Source organism: Leptosomus discolor, chromosome 11, assembly GCF_034619465.1.
Source record: "Leptosomus discolor isolate bLepDis1 chromosome 11, bLepDis1.hap2, whole genome shotgun sequence".
Classification (NCBI taxonomy): domain Eukaryota; kingdom Metazoa; phylum Chordata; class Aves; order Leptosomiformes; family Leptosomidae; genus Leptosomus; species Leptosomus discolor.
Window position 1 is genome coordinate 3,873,733 of NC_141401.1, and position 25,071 is coordinate 3,898,803.

The window sequence follows — 25,071 nt, forward strand, 5'->3', positions numbered from 1 at the left end:
CACACTCACTCCCATCCCCACAGCCGGGACCTCTCATGCCACCACACAGCGACGTTTGCTCCTCTCCCATCCCCTTCCCTGACCGTCCCGACCCGGCTGGCGAGGGTGGCAGCAGGGTCTGCGGAGCAGGGACGAATCGGGGTGTCTGGGAGGGTGTGTGTGTGTGCAGTGACAGCTCCAACAGAGCCAGCAGAACAAAGCCCCTTTCGCGGCGAGGCCTCGGCTGGTGCCCACTGAAGGTTTGGGAGAGGTTCTGGCTGCCCCCCCCCGTGGGGGCTGGGGAGCCCATGGGGGCCACGGCCCCACGCCAGCTTTGGGAGCAGCGCGGTGCCCAAGAGGTTCCGCTCGAGAGGGATGACAGGGAACAGCCGTGGCTGTTCTCAGAGTGTTTTCTCGGAGAAAACCTGCGAGGCTGAGTGGAAATACCAGCTGCTCTACAGCCGGTATCGGGGCTTCGAGGCTGGGTCAGGGAACAGCAGGTGCGGGTTAAAGCCCAGCTCGGGTGAGGGGTGTGCGGGGCAGGGACGTGCAGGCTTCGGGCCCTGCAGCAGGACAGGAGGAAGGGGACAGAGTTGCAGGGAAATGCAGTTCATCAGCCCTGACACAGACACCGCTGTTTCACAGCTAAGCCAGACTCAGGATAAGCTCTGGGGGCAGCTGTGAAAATGCCCGACCAGCGGCAGCGAAGGGCTGAGCCACCTCTGCCCCTCGCCGGGACAAGAGGCCGGAGAGCTCGTCCCGGCCAGGGGGAGCACACCGGGGCGCAGCGGTGCTGCCGTACCTGCTCCCCGAGCCCCTGGAGGAGCCGCTGGGGGGGGGGACAGAGATGGGTTAAGGTTGGGTCAGGAGGCACAAAGCACTTGTAAACCCGAGCCGGGCAGGAGGACGTGCGCGTTGATCAGACGCTGCGAACCCCGAACGCCCCGCGGCCGGTGCAGGCACGGGTCGCCAGTAAAAAGTGCCACCAACGCGGTGTCATTGCGGGGAGAAATCTGTTTATTTTTAAGAGATACACTCTGTTTCTGAAGAAGGGTATTTTAGCAGCCTGCAACAGAAATGTGAACCAGAGGGTTAACCTGCCCGTTCGGCCTTGGCCAGCCTTGCCGATGCTCACACGAGTTTCTTGGGATAGAAAAAACCAAAAAAAGGTCCGAAATTCAAACTGTACACCTTTTTACAGGGTGCGTAGCCAGGCTCACTTTTTACATGGCTGTACATGCTCGGGATAACGAAATGCAATTGTACTGAGAGCCAAGACATCATCCCAGGCCACTCATGAAGATAAAAGTAAAAGCTGTGGTGAGCAGAAGCGGCACAGATACGGAGGCAAATTAAGCTTATTCTGTTCCTGATACTCCAGAGTGCGCTCACCACGAGACAGAGGAGCGGAGCAAGGACGGTTTATAAACCTTCCTGGTCACAGGGCTCCCTTCTCCCACACGAGGAAGCACCTGTCAAGCCGAGCGGCTTTGCTCTGTGTCACCAGCTCTATGTACAAGTGGCTTTGCAGCAGCGCAGTCCAACAGCTCGCTCACCGACACCGGCTGGTTCAGGCTCTCTCCCAGTACTGCCGTACCACCACAGCTTTGAGGAACCAGAAACGCAGCGGCCAGCCAAAGCTCCTCGCCGGTTCCTCTCCTGGATGTCTGACAACAGGGGCTGCTCCGGAAGCAGCCTCTCACCGACCTGCAGGGACGCGGGCAGCAGCGCCGCAGCGCAGGGCTCCCAGCAGATGCATTTTTCCCCCCCCCCGGGGAGCGGGGTGAAGGAGCCCACAGCGAACCTCACCGCCGGCCAGCAGGCAGTGGGGACTGGACCGTGCTCAGGCTCCCGGGAAAAACCCCGCTGAGGTTCACGGAGCTCTCCTGGCTGACAAGATACACCGTAAAAGCAGCAGCAGCAGCAGCCAGGGCATGCTGAAGGTGAGGAAGGAATTGAAAATGGGGAAGAAGAAACTGGAAATAGAGGCAGGAGCAGAAGTGCAGCCACCCCCACCTTCTGCTCTCGACTCCCACAGGGGAGCGCGTGACGGAGCAAGAGAGCGGCGAGACGGCCCAGCTCCCGGGCTCGTCCCTGCCCCGCTCCCCCCCGGTCCCCAAAAGCCCTGACAGGGCTCCAGCCACGGGCACCCCGCAGTGCTCACTAGCAGCAAACCAGACGCAGAGTCCCCTCCGCCTCGTACCCCTCGTCCCCTCCCTCGCCGGGGCTGTGCCTCGCAGTCCAGGCGCGCTCCGAGCGGGACGCCGCCGCCTTCCGTCGAGCCTCGGCTCCCCGCGCCACAAGCACTACCTCCTTTTTCGCATGCAGGTTTCGAGCCTTCCCAGCTCTTCGTAGGCCTGGTAGAAAACGTCAAAGTCTCTGGCACTCCAGCCCCTCCAGACAGCCAGGCACCACTCCATGTTTTCATTCTCAAAGCAGCACACAACCGTGTCCTTTGCTATGAGAGCAGCATCCACCAGCGCCCTGGGAAAGGAAGAACAGAGCAGAGAAGGGCATTACAGCGGAGAGCTAACACAGCTCACCGCCGCCCATCTGGGAGGCACTGACTCACAGGCTTTCCTTTCCAGCTACCGAATCTCTTTTTATAAGCTGCAAATCCTTGAGAAAGGAGAACGTAACAAAGAGAGGGATCAGAAACTATGTCACGGCAAAAGCAAGCGGCTCAGCGACACGGGAAGAGATTTTTAAAGGGATTCAGGTGCATAAACAGGCAGGGAAGGGTGCTTAAGCCTGCCACGACGCTTGGAAGTTGCGGTTCATGTCCCGATTTGCTAAATCCACAGACTCCTTTGCCTGCTGCCAGCTGGGCATTTCCAAAACAGCTCCCTCACGCCGCAGCTTACAGGCTGCCGAGAGCTTCCTCGGCCTGAGACACAGCGTGGAGGCGGGCTGGAGCCCAGCTCGGCCAGCTCGGGGCGTGAGCCCTTGGTCCAGACCTATGGCAACAGCCCCAGGATGCACCAGGTTGGCGCAGGAGGATCAGGCAGGTGACAGCATCACCCTGCGTGTGCTCCCCTTCTCGGTCTCTGAGCGTGTCACCCGAGCAAACACCGGCGGTTGAGGCCGGCCCTGCGCATACCCCCGAGGGAGGTGGCCAAGCAGAAGATGACACTTTTGTCCTTGCAGGGGTCGAGGGCGCCTGGCTGGGCTCCTTCTACCTCTCCGGTAGCAGATGGGGAAAGACCGTCCCCAAACTGCTTCCCCAGAAAGGCGCCGGGATGGGGAGCACTGGCCCCAAGGGCTGTCCTTGGCAGCTGGTTTGATCGCCAACCAGCCCTAAGAAGCCACCTCCCCTCCCTCACCTCCCTGGTGGCGGGCACTACCGGTGCGTGTCGCTGGTAAAGCAGGGTGAGTCAAGGGCCACCGTGCCTGAACCAGCCAGGCTGCCAGGCAGCCGAGCAGGACGAGCTGGGGATGGCTGCGTCGCTTCACCTGAACTCCGCACCTCACCTGGGTAAAGCACCGTCCACCTAAGAGTACCTGTGGACAATAGAGAGAAAACTCCACTCCCAACCTGCTGATAAAGACGCTCCGTTCATGAGTAAAGGGAAAGGCAGGAGCACTTTGATGTCTTGTGTTGGCCTGGTGGTGATAAACGATAATTTATCATCCTTAGCACTGCTTAACCTCCGTTTGTTTGGACATAAATAGTACAATCCCATTTAAGTGATCAGCAGGAACACCTCCATCTCTCCAGCAGCTATTTATTTACTCGTTCTCTCGTTCACCGTACGAAACATTTTAAATTAACGTATAGAACTGCTCTCCCCTGTGCTCCAGGAGCCTTCCCCCGGCCCGTCACTGCCGACAGCACAAAGGGGCTCATTTAGAGCCAGAACGTCAACGTGACCCACGTGAAGGCAGCCACAGACAAGCACCGCGCGCTGCATAAATACACCTCTTGTTCTGAACGCGGGGCCTGAGGCTGCCAAGCTCCACCGGTCTTCTGCCAGGTGCCCTCGGAGCGCTGGGAGTCAGCACCGGGCAGGATCAGCCCCGTGTTTATTGCATTGTGCAAGGCGGTCCTGCCTGGCTCACTGCGGGGGTACTTGGTCCCTACGGCTTTTGGAGACCAGACGGTGGTGGCGGTGCCTTCCCCTCACCGCCTGTCGTGCTGTAAGAGCACGTACGTGCCTCGACGTGCAACCAGCAACTGTGTCTCCTCCAGCTGGGACCTTCCGAGATGCTGGTGGGAGCCAAGAGGAAGCTCCCAAGAGCCCTGGGACCCTGCAGAGCCACCCTCTGCCACCCAGTCCCCTTCTGCCCCCAGAAACTGGTGCGATGGGCGCTGCCCAGTCAGCCTCACCCGTAAGGAGCCAGTTCCCCAGCCTTCAGCACAGCGATCACTCTGCCCCGCTGGGTGCCGGATTCCTTCTCCAGTCCGATAACGATGATATCGCCTCCTCTCCTAGAAGAGGAACGAGGGAGATGTCACATGTACTCAGCAATGGGGACTGCCGACAGCTGGGGGAGATCCCTGGTGGACATCCATCCTCTCTGCTGCAAGCCTTCCTGCAGTTACAAGGCCTTTTGCAGGGAAGGGGGCACTGCGAAGCCACTGAGGGGACATCCTGAATCCACCACGGTGAGAGCCCCGGTGACGGGCAAAATCAGATTCCTGGTGGTTTCCACCAGCTCAACAGGAGACAACAGGATTTGCCAGGGTTGTGTCTCAGCGAGGAAGCTGTCTGCTGCTCTTTGTTTCCTCAGTAGCTGGGAAACAGGGCCTTGAGTCTTACCACCCCCCGCTTCTCATCTGTTGAAATCAATCCTGCAAGACCTTAGATGTTGGCCATTCTACCCAACACTTGCTATCTTTAAAAAGGAGCAGAAAAATCAATGTACCATTGCACTGGGAACAAAATTTCTTCATAACTTGACTTTCTGGGCAGGTGAATTATACTGGGAATGCAAAAGTTCCTGAATTAGCCCGAGCTGACCTCACACTCAGCCCAGGAGGGATTCCGCGGGAGTTGCTTTGATAAATGTCCACTTACCTGGGGATCCATATGAGATCTTTTACCGGAAGAATCTTGACAGCTTGAAGGTGCTGCGTGTCGTCACCCACAGGCATAGCATCGTGATCCAGGGAAGGCTTCAGCTCATGAAATTTGTCAAACGACTCAAAATCTGTGGAGACCGGTCCACTGGAAGAGCTCATGGGCGAGCTGGGTAGGCTGGAGGGGCACCGGGTTATCCTGTCAGGAGGCGAGGAGGAGTAGGAAGACACAGAGCAATAATCTGTGAGCGAGTCCTGGTGGTTTAGTATCTGGGTGCCAACCTCCGGGCTGTAGATAATGCTCATGTCCCCCAGCGGGTGACTCTCCATCGCTCTGGGGTTGACAGGCGCCGTAGCCGGGATGGCTGCCGACGGCTGCTGGATGGTGAACATGTCCCTGAGGGGGCTGCAGTCCCCGCAGAAGTAGCGCGCGCAGAGCTGGTAGGTGGTGACGTGATACATCACCAGGAAGTTGCTTTTATCGTCCAGACACCACACCACCTCCTCCCCGTGACACTCGGAGTTGCAGGCGATCGAGGTGATCACCGACGGGGGGCTGAAGGGCTCCAGCCTCCTGCTGATCTCCATCGTGGCGCAGTCGATGATGAGGACGCCGGGGCCGTTGCTGTACCAGACCTCCGCGCCGCTGTTGGCGATCTCCATCGCCTTCACGGGGTACGGGTTCTGCCGGGGGTCGTCATCGGGAATGTTGAATTTGGACCTGTTTGCCGTGTGGGAGCACAGGTAGGAGCAGCTGTCCCCTGGGATGCCCTGGGACACTGAAAACACTGCTACAAGTCCATCCGACAAGCCGGCCAGCACCACATACGCGTTCTGCAAGAAAGACAGTAGATTCGCTACCCAGATTCTTTACTCCTCTGCGATACAAGAGCTTTCAATCCCAGAGGCTCTGGCTGCCTCTCACAACTCTGCAAGTACACGAGGAACTTGCCCCCAATCACTCAGTGATAACAGCAACATAAAAAAGAAGTCATTACACAGAAGCTGCTGCGGAGCCATACTCCTCTCACCCAGTATTACCTCTCTCTTTATTGGCAAGGGAGGACAGACGGACCTGGCAGCCTGCCCTGAAGGTTAACAAATTCAAGCTGGAGTACGTTCAGAGACAGCCACCATGATTCTAGGAATCCAGCTGCAGAAACCCGGCTCATTTCCAAAAAGGAGTAAAGCTATTGCTATCAGCGTAGGTAGGAGAGGAATGGAAGAAACGCAGTATGAAACGGACAGAGAGGGAGGCAATCCTCTCGCAAACAAGAGCGCACAGAGGCGGCTCTGCATCCGAGGTCCGCTGCTCTGACAGCGCCGCTCCTCCCAGGGACGTGCTCTGGGATCCCTGGCAGCGCAGAGACGCCCCAGCGAAGGGCGCAGAAGCAACAGCAGTTCAGCAAAGCGGCTGCCCAGCGCCGTGAACGATCCTGCAGGTAGTTAAAAACCTGCCCCTGAACGTACAGACGTGTTGGCCGCGGGAGCCACGGCCGGCGTCGAGCTCCGGCGCGGCGTTCCGCGGCGCTGCTGCGATGGACGCCGTCACGTCCCACGGACGGGAGCCGGTGGGAAGGCCACGGCTCGCCGGGTCTCCAGCTCATCACGGCAGTGCAAACTGGTGTTAAACAGACTGGGAAACGGATCTCTCGGGAACAAAACTCCTCATGACCTTGGGTCTGTACCAGAAACTCCCTCATCTGTGAAGCAGATAAAACAATACCTACCTCAAAGGCCTTTCTATTTCCTCCCCGTGGAGCAATAAATTCTAAAAAAAGATCCTTTGCCCAGGGCTTTTTATGCTCTTGCTACAATCTGGCTGGACTAAGGAAAGCCAAATGAACAGAACCAGCCAGAGCACCGCCGGCTGAACCGACACAGCTTCACCCCTCCGCAGCCCGGCCGGGGCGGAGAGCCCTGCCTCCCGGCGTGCCCGGGACGCCAGCGACGCTGCCGGCCTCTGCGAGACGGGATGGGGACTCGGCGTCACCCCTTGCTGCTCAGAAATGAAGGGAAAGCCTGTGCCCTTCCAGGGATCTTGGCTTCACCAGCCCCAGAAGATTGTGCCCAGGCTGCTTAAGTCCGTAGAGGCCAAAATCGGTATCTTGAGTAGCTCCCAGATACCGAGGGGCAGATAGCAGAGGGGTGAGTGTTAGTTGAACTGATAGCACTGTTTGCCGGGCTCGTTAGGAGTCTTGGACAAAAAGACATTATCTGCATACAAAGTATGAGTAAAACCATGAGTGTGCTGAGCCCGTATGACTAATCCAAATCACGGCAGAATTTTACTGTAATGGGAAAAACTAGGGAAGCAAGTGGAAAGTTGTGAAATGGGACTTGGACTTTAACTCAGCCCAGTCCCAAATCTCTAACCGCTAATTAAAAGAAGCCCCAACGGCCTGCAGCGTTCGGTGCCGGGTCCCCGCTGCCACGTGGGTCTAGTGCAAAGGGTCTTGGATACGGGTTTGCCAGGGAGTGGCATCAATAGGCTGGAACATGGCACGATGCTCTGCACAAGCTGGGTTTTGGGTTACTTTTCCTCTGGAAAGGACTTCAATTATTTAAAACAGAAAAAACCAAAGCAGAACAGCCCACATTTCTCTGGTGAAAACGGTCCAGCTTTTTCAGTCCAAAGGACCCTGTACAACAGGTATTTCTTACTAAAAATGGAAAATTTAAATTGAAATGGGAACATCTGAAATCAACCATAATGTGGGTACGTCAACCTGGACTGCTCCTAGTGTGACACAGGACACTATTAAAGTCTCCAGAGACCTCTATAATTTTGTCTCATTTGGTTTGAAAATGCTGAATTACCCAAGCATAGTCTCCACAAAAAAAATATTTTGACTTCTTTGATTAGTGTCAGCTACTGCAGAACAGAATCCAGATTCCCTTTTGGGTTCTAGAAGCCAAATCTCCTCGGCACTAAGCAATCAGCACCACAGCCGGGCAGAGCTGCGTCAGTGATCCCCACCCAGCTTTACTGGTAATACCAACTCTGCCAAATTCTAGCCTGTCTGGAAGAGCACAATGGTGGAAGCAAATCTGGAAGATATTTTATGCTTTAGGGCACTTATTACTCACTGCCTTGGCTACCAGGACCTGTTTCTATCTAGCCACTGTTGTTATCTCTCCGTTTAAGAAACGAGGAGTAGGAACTCAAATGCTGAGAAATGCTCTCAAACTCCCATCCCCCGCCTGACCGAGCCAGGGGAGTGACCCATTTCACAGAAGCACATGGCAAAGGCCACCCACCCCCGGGTGCCACCGACTCACCAGACTTTATTAGGTGCCAGTGCAGCTGGGCAGCCAGGCAAAACTCTCCAAACCAGGGTATTACAACAGTGACCAAAGGCAGGCAGGGCAGCAGCCTCCAGAAACCTTAAGTAACTTTCTCAGAATTCATTTTCAACATTTGGGCTCCACGAAGAGCCAATAAAAACACACAGCAACAAAACTGCATTTGAAGTCTCCATCCTGCCAGAAGCCCCGCTGTGCCAGGGAGGAAGGCCTCTGAGCCGGGCTGTGACGGTATGTGATGTGCAGGAGATGAGCTGGCTCCAGACGTCCTGTCCTCGCCGCTAAGGACGGCTCAAGGCTCGGAGCCGCCGGGATGGCTGCTGGGAGCAGGTTAAAAAAACCCCCGAAACGCAGCCCCGCGCCATCACGGCCTCGGTCACCTCCTCCTCTCTTCGCTGCATGGTCTGGCACTGCTGGTAGGGAACGCCACGGCAGGCTGCAGCCTTGAAATGCAGCTTTTGTTTTCGTGTGTTCCGGGTTTTTTGCAAGAGGCCAGAGGCTTGCACCCATTCACATTTCTCTCTCTCTCTCCTTCAACATCTCTTTGTAAGAACGCTGCAAGCCAATTCAGAAAGCAGCTTGTTCTGCTCTTTTTAACCTGTTTGTTTCCTTTTTTTTTTTTTTTTTTAATTCTGAAAGGAAATTTACTGAAAATTTTGTTGTTTGCCAAAACCCATAATACTGGTGACAGAAAGCACGCCACAAAAAAGCTGAAACTGTACAAGACTTTTCCTTGGCGGGTGAGTTTTGGATTCTGGGCCCCTCTCTGCTGCTTTTAAATTTCCATGATGCTTCCTTTGGATGAGAAACCAAGTTTTGGAAACTATTTCTTTTGGATCAGTCTTCCCAAGGCAGTCATAAAGAATTCCCCTTCCCAGCAACATCCCTCGGCAATTCTCTGACTGCAAGTTACCTCACATCTCATCAGTTCAAGGCTTTCTTCCCAGGGAAACGCGAGCAATTCTCTTCTCCGCTGGACAATAACGACTGTGTGATAACTCTTGATACAGCTGACTGCGCCGTACAGCGAGTTTGACAAGTATAAGCTTTCCACTTAGCTTTGCTGGAAGAACTGGCTGTTTTGAAAAACGGTTTAGTTTCTTGCCAACCTGGTCTGCACATCCCTATGGCTGCTGCTCTGGCTATTTCACTGCCAAACTCATTCATAGAAAGGAGAGAGGAAAAAGTAAGTCCAATAAACTAAGGAGCGCACCGAAGGGATGTGGATTTCTGGAAGGTTGGGTAGGGTCGGGGGAGGAAGGGAGGTGTCTAGACTCAATATTACTATTGTAGGGCCTGGCATTATTTATGACATTTTCTAGGCAAGCCACAAACTGAAAATAGAAACCAGGAGACATAAAGCGACTCGTAACCTCTGAGGAATGGCTTTGCAAGCTATATGACAGTGGAAAAGCTGGAAGTGAGAGACTCCGTTCAACTATCCTGGACAAAACCTCAGGCAGCATGAAAAAAGAAATTCGCCCTACACATCAGAAATGAAACTCCACGGCGCAGAAACACTGCAGCTCTGGAAGCCAAAGAAAGCTGACAGATGCAGCCTCCTGGCAGGTGAAATTTATTCCCGTGCCAACTTTAGAGCTGTGCCCTACTTCAGTCCTACTTACACCATGTTTGGAAGTGAAGCAGTACACCTTACACTAACCATCTGCCTCGGATTCAGTTTGGAGCAACGCAGCAGCCCGAGCAAACGAGCCAGAAATGGGCAATAACGCAGAACGGGCGCGTGGTATGAAACAGCTCCGCTGTGGCTGCGACTGCTGCTCCATATTGAGTTTTTAGACACATACCAGTCTGCTGGCATTTGCAAAAGCTACACAGCTACCAATAATGTTGGAACATAATTATATGTTATTACTTGAGGTGGCTGTAAGCAAACCGGAGGTAATTTAGCCCAAAAACAGGTTTTATACATCTCCCAAGACTTGCCCGCAATAGGCAGTCATGTCGGATTTCTCTTGCCAGTAACTGGACGTAGCAAGTCCAGAACTAGCCAGACAGCAGAGAACTCTTGTTATTAGCCATAAGAGTAATGATCCATAAGAGCTGTATTATCTAAGCCTTCTCATTCAAAACCAAAAACGAAGTGTGGCTGAGCCCAGATGATATTTAAAGCTGACTGCACACGCAACTGACAGCGCGCACACACGCCAGGGGAAGAGCGGGTGCAAGCAGGGCAGACCCAAGTCCTGCATTAGCAGTTAACAAATCTCTATTCCAATTATTGTTTCATGTCCCTTCCGCTTTGCTTGATCAGCCTAAACCCTGTCTTCCAGCGATGTGGAAACACAGCTGGAAAACTTCCTTGCAGAAGAATTTGATCTATTTTGACTATTTTCCCAGCAGGCTTGGAAGTGCCAGCTTTGGTCCCCTGACTCAGGTTCTTGCCCACACCTCTGCCTTCTGGCAGAGGCACAAAGACCTGGAAACCTTCTCCTCGCACTGCCAAAACGTTCCTGGGCATTGCAAAGTCCTTCAACACCAGCTAGTGACAAGCTGCACAAACTGGCAGCTCGGCCCAGCAGCAGAAGGTTTAGTCTCACTAATGCCCCTTTCCTTTAGGTTCCTCCTTACCTTTTTGACAACAGGCATGACTAGAAAGCAGCTCACAGTAGCAGGAGTGTCTAAACCCTTCTGCGGAGTCTTTAGAGGACACATGCCCTGCAACCCATACACAGAAATCTTCTGGTCCTGTGAAAGAGCACATAAAATTCTATAAATTTCAATCATCTTCCACGCTTTTCATATTTTGATACCTGAACAAGATCAAATTGGTTCCCAAACCAGTTTTTACTTGTATTTTTCAATATCCAAAGCCTGGATTTCTCTTTGTTTTCCCTGGAGAGCATCTGCCGTGTCTGTGGATAGGAAGCAGGTACTGCCTTCCCCAGGACGAGCTGTGGGCAATGTACGCACTATCCAAAAATCACCAAAATCACCATTACAGGTTTTTTTATCACCACATCTAAAAGGAGCATTTGACAAGCCCGACTGCACAAATCCCGAACGTGCCAGGCCAACTGAAACGCGCTGTACGTTATTTTGTGTTTATCTGCCAATTTGAGGAAAGCTCCTGTTACATCACACGTGGAATTACACCTGCTCTACGCCTTACAAATCTGCTGAACTGACACAGAGCACCCGGCTCGGGGAACGGCAACACATTTCATTCTGATCAAAAAAGAGGGATATAAAATGTTTTAAGATTTCTGAATGCTAATTTTGCCATACTTTCTGTTATGAAAAAATAGGAATATTTGAACTTTACCTCCATTTGGGAACAGAAAAGGTCACAATACCCTACTTTCCTACAGGAAAAAAAAAGATCCGTGTTCTCGCTCAGTTCCAGCATCCATGCTAGGGCGGGGGTGAATTAACTAACACAGATTATTTATTCAGCAAGTGTGGCCTTTTTTCCCATCTCTGAAACACCGAGCTTCAGGGACATTTCAATTTGCTTTGGCTATTTTTTGTTTGTCTCGTGTCAGAACCGCCTGACACTTAACACAGCCCTTTTTGATGGGAGGACAGGGGCTCTGAGGGATAAACCAGCCACGCTCTCTCACTCTATCTTTTTAGCTGCAGCTTTCCACGGTGAACACAAAACTTGGGTACCCATTTCCCACCAACTTTCAAATCCCTCAGGCCTCTTTCAAAACCCCACCCTTAAAGGCATGGTTTCTTTCACTGCTTCCCTTTATCGCTCACAGATAAGGACATTTCCCAGATGAAACCCTGGGTACAGATTATGCTACGATCCAGAGAGTTTCGCCTCGGAAAGCTGAGGTTCCCACGATCGCTCTGAACACCAGGAGGCACGATCTTGATCTGGCTATCGGCTACGTAACAGGTAGAAACGATACACCCGGCGACAGCAAATGCAAAGTCACGCTGCCCATCTGAGCCGCCCATTGTCTCAAACACTCTTAGCTTTACTAATTTAACAGGCTCTTTCTCCTCATTCGCGTCTCTTCTAACGAGGCCCCTCCTGAGCGGGGCACCGAAGCACAGGCAACGCTCACCTCCGTAGCAGCCCAGAGGGCATTCTGAAATTTTAGTTGGCAGCATAGCTTCATTCCTGGGCAGCTCATCCTCTCCACTTCTATGACTCCTTTCTCCGGATTCACCACCGTGTAGTTTCTGAAAGGAGCAAATAACAATTTCCTACAGTCAACACTCAGCCTGCAAACTGCTGCGGGAGGGTACGCAGCACTTTGGGCCAAGCTCTAACGTAACTGTCCAGATGTGAACGATGCTGCGAGGCGCGCCACCCCTCCAAATGTCTTCGTAAAGGAGAGAAATACAGATGGGCCACGGCTCTTCCTCAGGGGGCAGACAGGCAGTTGCTTTTGTGCAGATTTAAACTCAGCTATCGGGCTTTGCACGGAAATGCACGAGGAGAACTTACGTGGTCTGTTACTATAACTCAGCTGTGAGACAAATAGCTCCAGCTGAACAGCAGTAATTAATAGCTGGGAGGTCTTAGCCCATCAGGTTCTCAAGAGAATATGTGCTCGTTCTCCACATTCACTGCCTCAGTATTATCTGGCTTCATTACTTACTCTAGTACATAAACAGAAGGGCATGATTCTTCCAAGTAAGAGCAAAGATCTGTAACCCGATAAAATGATTTATAAATATGACTAATTAATATTTTTGTAACAAAAAGGATTTTGTTTGTCTGGGGTTTGGGGAAGTTTATTGGGCTTGGGTGTTTGAACAGTAACTGGATATTCACAACCACATCTGTGAGCCCCAGATGTTTTACCAACTGTGGCACAAGCCATTACACATCCTGAAATCTGTCACATATAAGCAATTTGTTATTCAGCAGTCTCCAGCAAGTGGATTGTCCAGTCAGGAAGCAGATTCACTGAGATATATTGCTGTGAATATTTGGACAACATCCATGTATTCAAAATACGTCTGGGAGTCCCATGTGATCCACCAGTTTTAGCAGGAATAGTTACACCGTCTGCACTGAGCGACTGACCAGGCACCACGAATTGCAAAGCAAATCGTTCATGAACAAAACACGTACCTTTCCCATTAGGTTAATGGTTACAAATAATGAACACACTAATATAAAATTCACATCAGTTGGTGCATGCTTCCAAGTAAGATTGGGGCTATAAAAATCAGTAACATCCATAACATTAAACCTCACCAGCCATGGGTCACATGTGGCTGAGCAAACTACCATCATCTCAGTCACAAATTAATAACATTTAAAGCACATGCCTACTCAGTATAGCACACATTTTACTGGCAGCATACACTTGGATGCACACACAGCTTCAGGCATGTGGTTAACTCCTGATGATTTCAATAGGATTTAAGCATGTGCTTAATTGCTTCGCAGAACAGAGGTGGAACTGCAGTCTCAATTAGGAAAGGTTTAGTGTTAAATGGCCTCATTAGGAAAGGCAGAACACATCTGTTCTCATGTGCAAATGCTTCATCCTGTGTGTGTGAATCATTACACTGCCCTAATCTTCTCCTCATATTAACTGAAGCAGAGTTAAGCTCATTAAATATCCTTTATAAAGCAACCACTGTTCCCAATTAAAAGAGTTTGGGAAAACAGTGTTCACCGTATCCTTGGCATTCACCCAAATTCACTTTCACCTTCTTTACCTCCCTCCCAGAGGCGTAACTGAAGATGCTGAAGGCTTTTTACGTAAAAAGAAAAAAGAACAAAAGAAAGAAATGACTAATATGAGTCGTCTCACCTGGTGTCTTCCTTTCCATCCCAGAACACCACAGTGTACTCTTGACCTTGGGAGGAGAAGAAGGAAGACTGCTTCCCACAGGATAGCAGGTACATAAATGTTGCAAAGGTAGGATCTTTCATCTGTCCTACCACAGAAATGGCCAGTGGACGCTGAGGAGAAAGGAAAAGAGAATGACATACGTCACACGAGACAGGTGGAGGCCCAGATGAAATAAAAGAATCATAATAACCATTATTTATTAAAGCCAGAGCGCCAAGAAGTAGGACTTTTTTAATAAACGCTTCTGCTACTTTCTCAACTCTACATCACGTTCTACTTATAAATCCCACCTGATGGGTTCTTCGCGTCCTCTATACCCCAGACACTGAAGCCGAACCTCTTCCGTACTTCCATGGTTTGGTCTGTGTTTCTCTTACATGACTTATTGGTTAATTTCTTCAGGTTTATGGATTTTGGAAGCTGACCCACTGCCATGACAGTGCCTAGCTGTTGGTGAGTTAAGCTGACCCTTGTCTGAAGGACAGCAGCTCTGAAACACCGACTTGTAATTAATGAAAAACGTAGCACAGCATAATCCTTTTCTCGTACTATGAACCCTCTTCTTCCTCATACTGCCTTTTATAATCTCAGGGGGTTTTGAAGTCTTTGTAGCTGCACTCACAGCATGGGACTGCAGCTGCTTCTAGAAATGACGGGTAACGTCTTGCCCTGGTGAAATCAATAGCTTATAACTGCCATTGACGTCAAGGGACCTTCATATCACTGCAGATGTCAAAGGCCACCGATGTGCCACAGTTCCATTCATAAAACTCTTGTTTAAGTCAACAGAAGTTCTGGGCCATATCAGCAGGAGGGTTAAATGGGCAACCGAGCTGTTTTGCTGTACCAAGAGCGAGCCCAGCTCTCCTGCGTGAAGGGAACTGCTGGAGCCCTGTAGCTGCACGATCAGAAAACACTGGTCATGAGGGTTGTCTTGTACCTTTTCTGGCTTAGTGTCCCAACACTCCATCATGAGTGCCTGCATCCTATAGAGCTGCACCTCTTCCGGCTGCCCAAGAACAGGACGGATCCCTTTAGACAGCTTCTTCGCAATCTGGAGCTGGTGCTGTCCCAGCACAGGCCGCTGACCAGACAGCAGCTCGTACAGGACCATCCCATAGGAGAACATGTCGACCTAGAGCCAGAAACAGAAAAAAAACAGGACAAACCTCCCTTGGTGGGTGAGGAGGAGAGCAAGGAAGGCCACGGGGGGAAAGCTAGCGCTGCCCACCATGAATTCCCACAGATAAGGGAATTCAGCCCCATGCCTGAAGCCAGCACCCGCCGCTCTCACGCAGGGGCTGCGCCCACGGACACACCACGGTTACCTTCTCATCGTAGACTATGCGAGGCCTGATCTCAGGAGCTTGGTAGCCCGGTGTGCCTTCCACGCCGAGAGCGCCTTCGTGGAACGACTGCCGGGAGATTCCGTAGTCGGAGAGTTTGATATTGACGTGCTCTTTGACATCCAGGGACCACACCAAAATATTGTCCGACTTGAGGTCACAGAAGATGATGTTCTTCTTATGCAGGTAGGCAAGGCCTGTTACAATCTGGTACGCTATTTTGTGTGTCAGCATGTGTCCCAGCGGCACAAAGGAAGACCCTGGCACAAAGGACAGCCTGTCTTCAGCTCCTGTAATTGCAATAACTGCCTTTTTTTCCCCCCATTTCTCCTTCTCTTTTAAACTCCAGAGCAATAACTAACAACCTTTTAAAACATCACTCAATGTCACGATTTGAAATGACACTGTTCGTGTTACTATACACGTCTGACAGTTCTATTACATTCTTTTTTTAAACGTTTTCACTTCTAGACCCCTAAATCTTCTGGTGAAAATTAGCGTTTGACTGAAAGTTGACACAAAGCCAAGGTGCCAAGAGGGTCAGATGTCCTCAACCTATCTTGGAATTAGTGTCATTCATTTGACAGCGACAGAAATACAGATAATTATGAGAGAATTTAGAGTGCCAGACATCCATCTGCAGGGGGAAGAACACAGCATTACCCATGCAGCACTGAAGGGAAACGCACTTCCTATTAATTGGCAGAGAAATTGAAAACTCAGGTCTCCGAAGCAGTTTTGAAAATCCAGAGCATCAATTTTTACTAGGTTCCCAAAGGCAGTTTAAGAGCAATTCCATCCCTCCCAGTTCCCCTCATCTGAAGAAAATATCCCCTTCAGTAAGTCGAGCAGTAATTTAAATGCTCTTGACCATTTGTCACTGCCATGACTCCGAGAGTGAGCTCTCCCAGGAGGGGGACCCTGTTTTTACCTTTGGAGTTTTCAGACAATACAGTGGTGAGGCTGCCCAGAGGAGCCAGCTCTAGGGCAAAGCAAAGAGGATGGATGCTGATGCCGATGAGGGAGACGATGCAGGGGTGTTGCAGTGAGTGGAGCATGCTGGCTTCCTGGCGAAACTCGGAGAAATTCTTCATGGCGTCCATGGCTCTCAGGTGTTTCAGCATGGTATCTGGCAAGACACACAAACCCCTTCTCACTCCCCAGCTGAGAAATCGAGTCAGAAATTCTCTGGAAGGTGCTAATCGCTGAGCAAATGCTGCAGGAGGAAGGCAGCTTGTGGAGTTAGGCCAACAGCAAGGTTTTAAGTTGCACCCTCATGTTGATGCATGAGCCACTAACAGACAGTGGCTATAAGCAGGATATATACGGCTGCCTCAGGAAGCAAGTGCTCCCTTGGTCCTTTAACACCAACCTCGAGGGTGTCTGGCACACACTGATCTCATGCATCAACCTGGAGGAGTTTGGAAAATTCGTGCTGTGCTTTTTAAAGCAGGGACTCTGGGTGCGGATGGCACATTGCAGAGCCTTTGGTGGAAGGAATTTTTCCTACCCTTTCCCGTCTGCCCTGCCAGAAGAGGGACCCCTCACAGTAATTGTCCTTCTGTCACGGGACACCACAGGCTGCTCAGGCAGGTCTGGTCTTTCCAAAGGTTATGTGTCACTGGGACAGCAGCTGGCCTCCTCCACAGCTCAGGGGTTCACTGCATCCTTCCCTGACCAAAATGAGGAAAGTGAGGCCCTTTCCCTTTTCCTCTGTCCATGGATTGAGGCTCTGCTGGAAACCTGGGCTCGACAGACAGCATGTGCACGACAAGAGCCTGTCCCTGCCTGGAGGAGCTGGCAGGCTGAGAAGGATTTCCAATTTGCTTTCTGAGCTGCTGGCACAGATGGAGCAAAAGACTTACTCAAAGGTGGAGACCCACAAATCCTTAGTACAAACTCCTGCAAATTGACACTTCATAGCCTGGGAAGAGGAGAGATGAAATCTTGCCTCCCGCCCCAGTCAAGGGCTCTGCCTCAGCAGCCTACGAGTCCACCCATCGACCCGCAGGAGAGAAGCTTCCTGCAGTGCCAAGGACCTTCATCACCACAAGTGCTTTTGTGAAGGACTCTTTAAGATGCATCCTCCTCCGCCACGGAAACACATCAATTTTGCTGTACGTTTCAGGGCTGTATTTAAACAGGTGCTGGCAGCACTTCAGAGAGCGAAGGGGATCGCAGGCTGCAAGAGCCGATTCCCGACACAGATTCTGCGTACTGTACCTGCAGCTGAAGTGGGAGAACCCTTGCATTTTTTAATCTGAAATCTCTTCACAGCCACTGGTTTTCCTTGGTATCGTGCCCGATATATAACGGTCCCACTTCCACCCTGGCCAAGAACGTTGTTTTCATTTTCACTGCATTCCAGTTTGCTATTTTCCAGGAATAGTCTGCCAAAAAGAGATTGGAGCTTTTTAATTAAAAGTTTCAAAGACATTGTAAATTCATGTTTTTAATGTGATTTCCATTTTCAGAACGTGATTTCCATTTCCAAATCCCTAACAGGTTCTTGTCTTATCTACTGAGAGGATTGGATCACCTGAACTACCTTGGTCATGTCAATGTACTCTATGCTGGCTCATGTTGTACAATAGATTTCTCACAGTAACTTGGGCAAATGAGCAAAAAAAAGGCTTTTTACTAATTTATCCCACAAGAATCAAACAGATCTGGAAAGCACATAAGCTCCTTTTCCAAGCAGATGAGGCAGGTAGATATTTATACCATTTATCTGTATTAACGATTTTTTGGCTTCATTTACCTCCTGTTCCTCTTTTCTCCACTGAGGCAGGACAGGATGTTTATAAACAGCCCCACACTCTGAAATCTGATTATTCAAATCAGCTTACTGTTCCCAGGCTGCAATTCATCATTTCCCCGCTCTTCCAGAGACTACTTTTACAGCTGTTCACACTTCAAACATCTCCACTCGCCTCGCACCCGTCAAATAAATCTCTAGGATGCGAGGAGGGCTGTCATGACGAGCCGATGGGGTGTCTGCCCAGTAAAATGACCCCAAGAAAGGAACAGGGGCCTGTGGGAGCACAGAAAGCTCCGACAGCAGCCAACGGGACACAGTTTGGTCTAGAGGTTTCACGGCTCTGCACTGGGCACAGAAAGGTCTGAGAGAGCGTGAACCGAAAGAGACATTGGTCTCCTGCCTCTGCCTGCTGTCAGGAGGCGTCTTGCTCTATGCACTAAGTAATAAGGGGTATAAGACCGAACCCATCTGGGAATGCAGTTAAGCAGCTTAAAGATTTGGCAGTGCTGCTACGGGTAGGGAAGAGCTGTTTCAGCTGTTCAGGACTGCCACACTACTACAACATATCCAACAGCCCTCAGCCGAGCAGGAGCCTCGACTCAACGTGAATTCTCTAGTGGTGTCTATATAAATTCACTCACCTACAGGCTCTTCAAAACTAAAGGCAGTTTCAGTGCCGATCTATTGACGCAGCAGCACTTCCTTTTGGTTTTGCCGTATTAAAATCTCCTTGCTGGAATCCCAGAAAGACTCCAACTGCAGGAAGCTCTGGCCAGAGTACTGGGCAATGCAGGACAGCTGTGGCTTTAAAAAGGGACTTTCACATTGCACCACAGTGATCTCAAAGAAGCCCTGAAGTGGTGACTCGGGTCAGCACACAGCAATTGTCTAAGCAAGCGTGCTGACCACCAGGAACGCAGTTTAGGATGAATTGCCAAAGCAGGGATTGAGAGCGGATGAATTTGTTTCCTGTGGTCAGTATGTTTCTCTAGCAGAAATGACTTAGGGAAAAAATCCAACCAAATTACATAGGTACACTAAAATTTAACCAAAGGCTATCAAATAACATTACCTGGCAGGAAAATCGGTCATGAAAAGCTCTGGGACCAGCTCTTGGAGAGAAACGGGGATGTCAGGGTGGTTAGGACACATGATATAGTCCAGTTCAATGGCAGTCAGGACACAGTCCTCCATGTTAAAGTACTGCGCATCCTCCGCCTTCTCACCACACTCATTCTCCTCCGGCTTGGAAGCTGCACAGATGTGGCAGGGCACATACTGCTCCATCAGCAACGTGCCGTCACTCTCCATGGCTGTAAGCGCTTCAAAGTAAGCAAGAAAACAGATAACACCCACACAAATGAGAAAGAACAACAGTTCCTAGTGCATTCAACTGTCTACAGTCATTACCTTGATCCACCAGCTGAAAATGGTCACACTCATGAAAGCTGCAGTTTGCTGCAGTGTATTGACTGGAATAAGAAAATAGCTTTTTGCAAAGCATACACAGATAGCAGGGACAGCACTGAGGAGAAAGGACTGGTGACATAACTTAACAGCCACTCTGCTTTGGTCACAGGTAATGCACAGTCTTGCAAAGAAAATACAGTCGAGACCAGTAGAAATTACAAGTATATGAATAAAACACTGGAGAGAACCTCCTGCTTGCCGGGTGTCTCTGTGTGAACTGCATACAGGGATCCCTGTGTACGCTGAAGAGCATGACCGTGCAGGAGAAGGGTGGCAGCTGTGAGGCTGCCCAGGAGCCCCAGCCCCATCTGCTTCGCACCCTGCGAGCTGCCAGACGGCTTCAGGCAGCAAGCAGGCACGGGAGCAGGAACGGGAGCGGACTGGGAGGCACGGCACGCTGCGCACGCCGGGTGCGGGCTGGGAGTAAGCACTCACCTGCAGCACCCACGATAGGAACACGGGCACTGTGGGCTCCCTCACAGGCAAGGTTTTCAGCCCCTCTGGAGGAAACGTGAATTCTACCAAAACCAAACCTTTGGGAGGTTCGCTCCTCTCCCACTGACACTGCAGAGGGGTTTTGTGGTGACAGGCTCCATTAAACGCCTACAATTAGGCTGGGTGAATACAGGCTGTAGCCTTTGAAGTCATGACTCTTCTCAAGCTTCAGTGATTAACTTTATCATTATTTTAATCCAAAGGTAAATAAAATCTTCTTTTATCTTCACAACATGCAGAACCTGAATACGTGAGAGTGCACAACTGTCCCCTCCAGAGAGCCTCCAATTAAGAGATTTTGGCACTGCTTGCTAGACCAGTGTGGGACGACAAAGAACACTTCAGATTTTGTTTTGGTTTTAAACAAAGTGTATTGGGGTTGCAAACAGCCCGCTGGGTAACAGCAGGATCTGTGCTGATCAGAGGAAAAACAACTGCAGGAGTCAAGGAAGTTACCTTGGCACAGAGTCCTTGGTATCACATTCACTCATGCCTCTCACATCACAATTTTATAAACTATAGGGTGTTAGAAATGGTGGGTAAATGCTGAGCCCACCCCAGAACGAGCTCTGTCATCACGGGACACTGCCAAGGGGTTTGGGCCAAACCCTGTCCCTGCTACGAGCACTGGAGGAGTCTTTTGAACTCCTACGGAAGCAGGTCCTGTTTGAACTGTGATGTTTCACCCGTGCTTGCTGTGACCGATGGGCTGAAAGACACAATGTCTAGACCAAGGTGTGCTGGCAAACAATCTTGATCTGCCTGCAGGTTATCAGCTTTTCTCAAACTTTATCGGCTTGAGACTGACAGAGCCTGCGGGGTCTTCAATTAACACACAATATTGTGCGCCCGGAGAGCTCTGTCAAAGAGCCTTCTGTTAAAAAGACATGATACTGCGCAGAAAATTACAGTAGTTCTCTTACCAGGAAACCACTGGTCTATCAAAGAGTTGACATGATCTGTGATGAATGCCATTGCTGAAAAGTCTCTCACTTCTGACTGGCAAATGATTTTAATTCCACCGCTTTTTTTCTTTTTCCAGTTCACATCAGAAGACTCGACACTGTGTAAGAAAGCCAAAGACAGCCCCATGAAGCTTTTGTGAAGTATCAGCGTCAACTAACTTTCTTGCAGGAAACCTGAGTTACATAATAACACCTAGTTCATAAGCAATCAAAATACAAAGCGACCTAGCTTTGAGGATGATTTTCAATTCAGTCTGTTCTGCAAATAACATTCAGAAGAGAATTCTTGCACAAAAATGCCGGTAAATGCTACAGAAGGTCAGACCCAGAGAAAACTCTGGCCTAAGTGAACCAAGTGTGATGGAGAGTTTTGACAGAAATGCCCCATACAGAATGACGGGGGGTTAGCAGTTTTAAAAATCGGTAATAAAACTCCAGTGGCGTAATAATTGTAATAATACAACTTCCAAAAACTGTTTGGAAAAATTTATGGACATAACAATTTTTGTGCAATTCCCTCCAAAAAAGAAGAAAAGCTTTAATACGAAGAGCTGAGTTCTGTAACTCCCTCCAGTACATAGGGAGACCACCACCACGGCCCAGAATTAAGGATTCCAGCCTGTGATTTGCGATGTCTGGGTCCAAGTCTCTACTCAGCCCCAGACTGCCCAGATGAATGAACTCAGGAAAGTCACTGTGCCCTTTTAGTCTCCAACCATGCAACAGCACCACCGGTTCCTCCCTATCTTGCCAGGGACTGTAGGAGCAAACACATTTGCAGATACCACAAAGGTGAAAGCCTTAAGCGGCTGCCTACTCTGCATTTGTGAAAGCACGTGGACAGCAGGTCTTCTCCAGGCTTGCAGCCAGCGGACACTCTGCCTTGGCCAGCTTAACCCAGTTGTCCACAGTCCCTGCTGCACGCAGCCTGACGGCGCAGAAGCACCTCCATTGATCTGGATTACTGCCACACAGTGGTGAAGTTTTAGGATTCAGTGGAAAACTCACTGACGTAAGGAAACCTTTGCCTGTGAAAATGCATGATTTTACGCTGGCAAAGAGATCTGCTCTGAATATCACGTTCGGTTTTCAGGCCTCTTTAAATCTGTAGCTGCAATAACACATCAGGTTGACCTATTCAGAACTGCCAAACAATCAGTTACTCATCATTTTGGTCACCAGTTGTTACCAGATGAGTTATGTCTATTAGAAGAGCCTCCTCTCCTACTGATGAGTGAGCATATAGCATGAGTCAGGCCCATTCATCTCCATTCAGATGATGTGTTTCACACACACTATTAGTCCCCTGTCACGCATGCTGCATTACGAACACAAATTACCTAAGATAGCCTCCATCAAAGGTAACGAACAGACCTTCCTGCCAGTAAACAGTGTGAGTCCTTTTGACTCGGAACGTGCTGCAGCGGTTCCGTTGGGTGCCTGTGAAGCTGTAGATGGTCACCTTTTTGTTTCTCGTCTTGGTGTTCTTCTTGTTTTCAAAAAGCTGAAACAAGTAGAAAAGCATGAAAATCATTAAATTATTGAACTTTCTCTTAAGGATGTTGTTTTAATCGAGCAGTAAGTGACTTGTTGCTTTGGCCTTCACAGGTGCTATCATACCTTCTCCATTAAAGACTGACTTGTACTCATAAAAAAAAAAATCTGTGATGGAATGAAAATACACACAGTAAAAGTTGGTTTTGCAGCCATGGAAATATTTTTCATGCCGCTCAAAAAGGAACAATTTTGTATCAGTGAACAGAGTTAATTCTGTAACTGTGACATTTGTTACATGAATTCTGCATTTGCAGAAGTCTTATAAACCTAAAGAAGAGCTAAATGTTCTAGGGAATGATTAAGCCTGCCCTCAATGCAGAGAGTTAACTTTCCCACCTGTTTCAGTGGGAGGAAGATGGCTTTTCTCCAAGAGACTTCAAACCAGCACTTAGAGCAGAATGTATTTTTGTCTTAAAACCAGAGACTTAATCTGCAGAACTCCACTGCACTCGCTGCTCTAACGCTTATTTGTCTGCAGACGGGTCTGATGCCCGAGATCCTTTCCATTCAGTGCAGCGAGGCCTGGATGAGGTCCCAGGCAAAGGTGCTCTAGGGTTACGTAGCGCCCATGAGGATGCAAGCAAGGGGTTGCCAAGACAGGCCGTTAAAACAGGTTAAGCTATTACACAGTTTGAGAAGCCTGGAACACAGAGGACCTTCGAAAACCAGGTATCACGTTTTCCATGTTCTGTGCATCCATGACAGAACCCAGTTGAAATGGATAGCTGTTACGAAGATACCACAGTAGTACTAAAAATATTTTGTGGGTATTTATTACGGTTTCCAGCAGGGCTGTGTTTCCAGATATAAGCTGCTGCAAAAATATGTCTGTAACAACATCAAAATTCACTTCGCTTTCAGAACCTTACAAACACTACTGTAATGATATGCATACCACTTGCACTAATAGGGCGCCTGCTTGCACTCATTATCCCGCAAGCAGTCCTGTAATTTTCTTCTCATTTAAGCCCATATAGATTCAGATAGCTGACTTTGGTGGAGCTATTCCAGATCTCCACTGGCAAACAACACGAGCAGAGTCTGGCCCAGGGGAACAGTCATGGACAACAGCCGCAGGCAGAACTCTAATTACGTATAACTGGAAGATGCTGGAGGTACTGAGACCTTCCAGAGGCTGTGGAGAACACAGGCTTTCTTCCCCAGTGCCAATCTGCTGTTCTAAATGACACCTACTGTGAAAAAAGAATCAGATTTTGATTGCAGAGTCTCATCTTTCCCTGTTTACTCAAATAATGTTATTGGAGTCTGTGACTGAAGCAAGCTGAATGTGAAGAGACACTCACGCTTATGCTGAACAACAACTTGAGCTGTCTTCTTTTGCTTGCAGAGAGATGCAGTAACTTACCTGGAGGTCCATTTCTGCCAGGCTAATTAACATTCGGGCGATGAATCTCTGCCAAAAGCCAACTGGGACAAAACTCATCTTGAAGACCCTTTGGACTGTGTTTGTGGTCTGGTGGCAGAACCCGTGGATATCTAATGCTGGTTTGGTAGGAAGCAGATGAGGGAGGAGGTAGCTGAAACACATCAAATTCAACAGCTCAAATTTTAGCTACAGCTTGTAACAGTGAGTACATTGTTACCGGATAATAAGGCGATTCAGTCTCCAAAGAGATTTTTAATGGCACAGCCTACTGCATATAAAAAAGCTTTTAGACTAAAGGCACTGCAGCAATACATGGAGAAATTCATTTACACTATGGAAGCAAGCAGAGGCAACACAGACATTACATAATTCAGCCAGGGCTATTGGACAGGGCTAAAATGGATGTAATGAGCAGGATGTTTGGGTAACCACAAATTAAATGCATTAAAATATAAGAGTCATTAGAACAGCTGTGATGTTGGGACTTGTTTTTTTGGTATCTTTACTACTCTGCCCTGATAGTAAGCAGAGAATTACAGCTGTGCTCCTATGTGGAACAGAAGATAAATGTAAAGACAACCTACAGCAGCTCAGCTTCAGTAAGCCCAGAAGGTGGGGAGAGGAGGTGTTGTGGGAAGTAGCAATGAGGCAGTTAGTTAGGGGCTGCAGGGACTGATTGCTCTGGCTCTCATCCCAGTCCCAGAACGAGAGCATCTTATGGGTCAACATGACAATGTTTTCTCCTGCACCATACTGCAGCTGATGGGACTCCCTGCCACATCCCTGACAAATTCCTAGGGCAAGAGCTCAGTTTGTCAGACTGATGCCAGCAGAGATATCACTTGTCTGGCTCAGCCTCCTCCTGCAATCAAGTTATTAGGTTCTTTGTCCAAGCATGGAGGAGACTCAGTGCTATCTGAGCCTGGCAGTCAGAAGGAACAGAGCTACGCTGGTGCAGAGGACCACAAAGTTTTCAAATTATTTTCAGAACTC

At 49.7% G+C, this 25,071-nt stretch overlaps 1 protein-coding gene across 2 annotated transcripts in view; it reads right to left on the reverse strand.

The window, feature by feature from the left end:
* Positions 1–2,285: 2,285 nt before the first annotated feature.
* The window catches only part of LRRK1 (leucine rich repeat kinase 1), a 73,858-nt gene continuing 51,072 nt past the window's right edge, over positions 2,286–25,071 (reverse strand). For both annotated transcript variants that reach the window (XM_086471557.1, XM_086471558.1), the window contains 14 exons: positions 24,058–24,229; positions 22,475–22,638; positions 21,093–21,232; positions 19,277–19,526; positions 17,667–17,833; positions 16,375–16,572; positions 15,426–15,703; positions 15,038–15,232; positions 14,056–14,207; positions 12,346–12,463; positions 10,898–11,014; positions 4,998–5,833; positions 4,307–4,408; positions 2,286–2,463 (listed from right to left, as the gene is read on the reverse strand). In XM_086471557.1, the coding sequence (XP_086327683.1) occupies positions 2,286–2,463; positions 4,307–4,408; positions 4,998–5,833; positions 10,898–11,014; positions 12,346–12,463; positions 14,056–14,207; positions 15,038–15,232; positions 15,426–15,703; positions 16,375–16,572; positions 17,667–17,833; positions 19,277–19,526; positions 21,093–21,232; positions 22,475–22,638; positions 24,058–24,229 (3,067 nt within the window). The remainder of the gene's footprint in view (positions 2,464–4,306; positions 4,409–4,997; positions 5,834–10,897; positions 11,015–12,345; positions 12,464–14,055; positions 14,208–15,037; positions 15,233–15,425; positions 15,704–16,374; positions 16,573–17,666; positions 17,834–19,276; positions 19,527–21,092; positions 21,233–22,474; positions 22,639–24,057; positions 24,230–25,071) is intronic.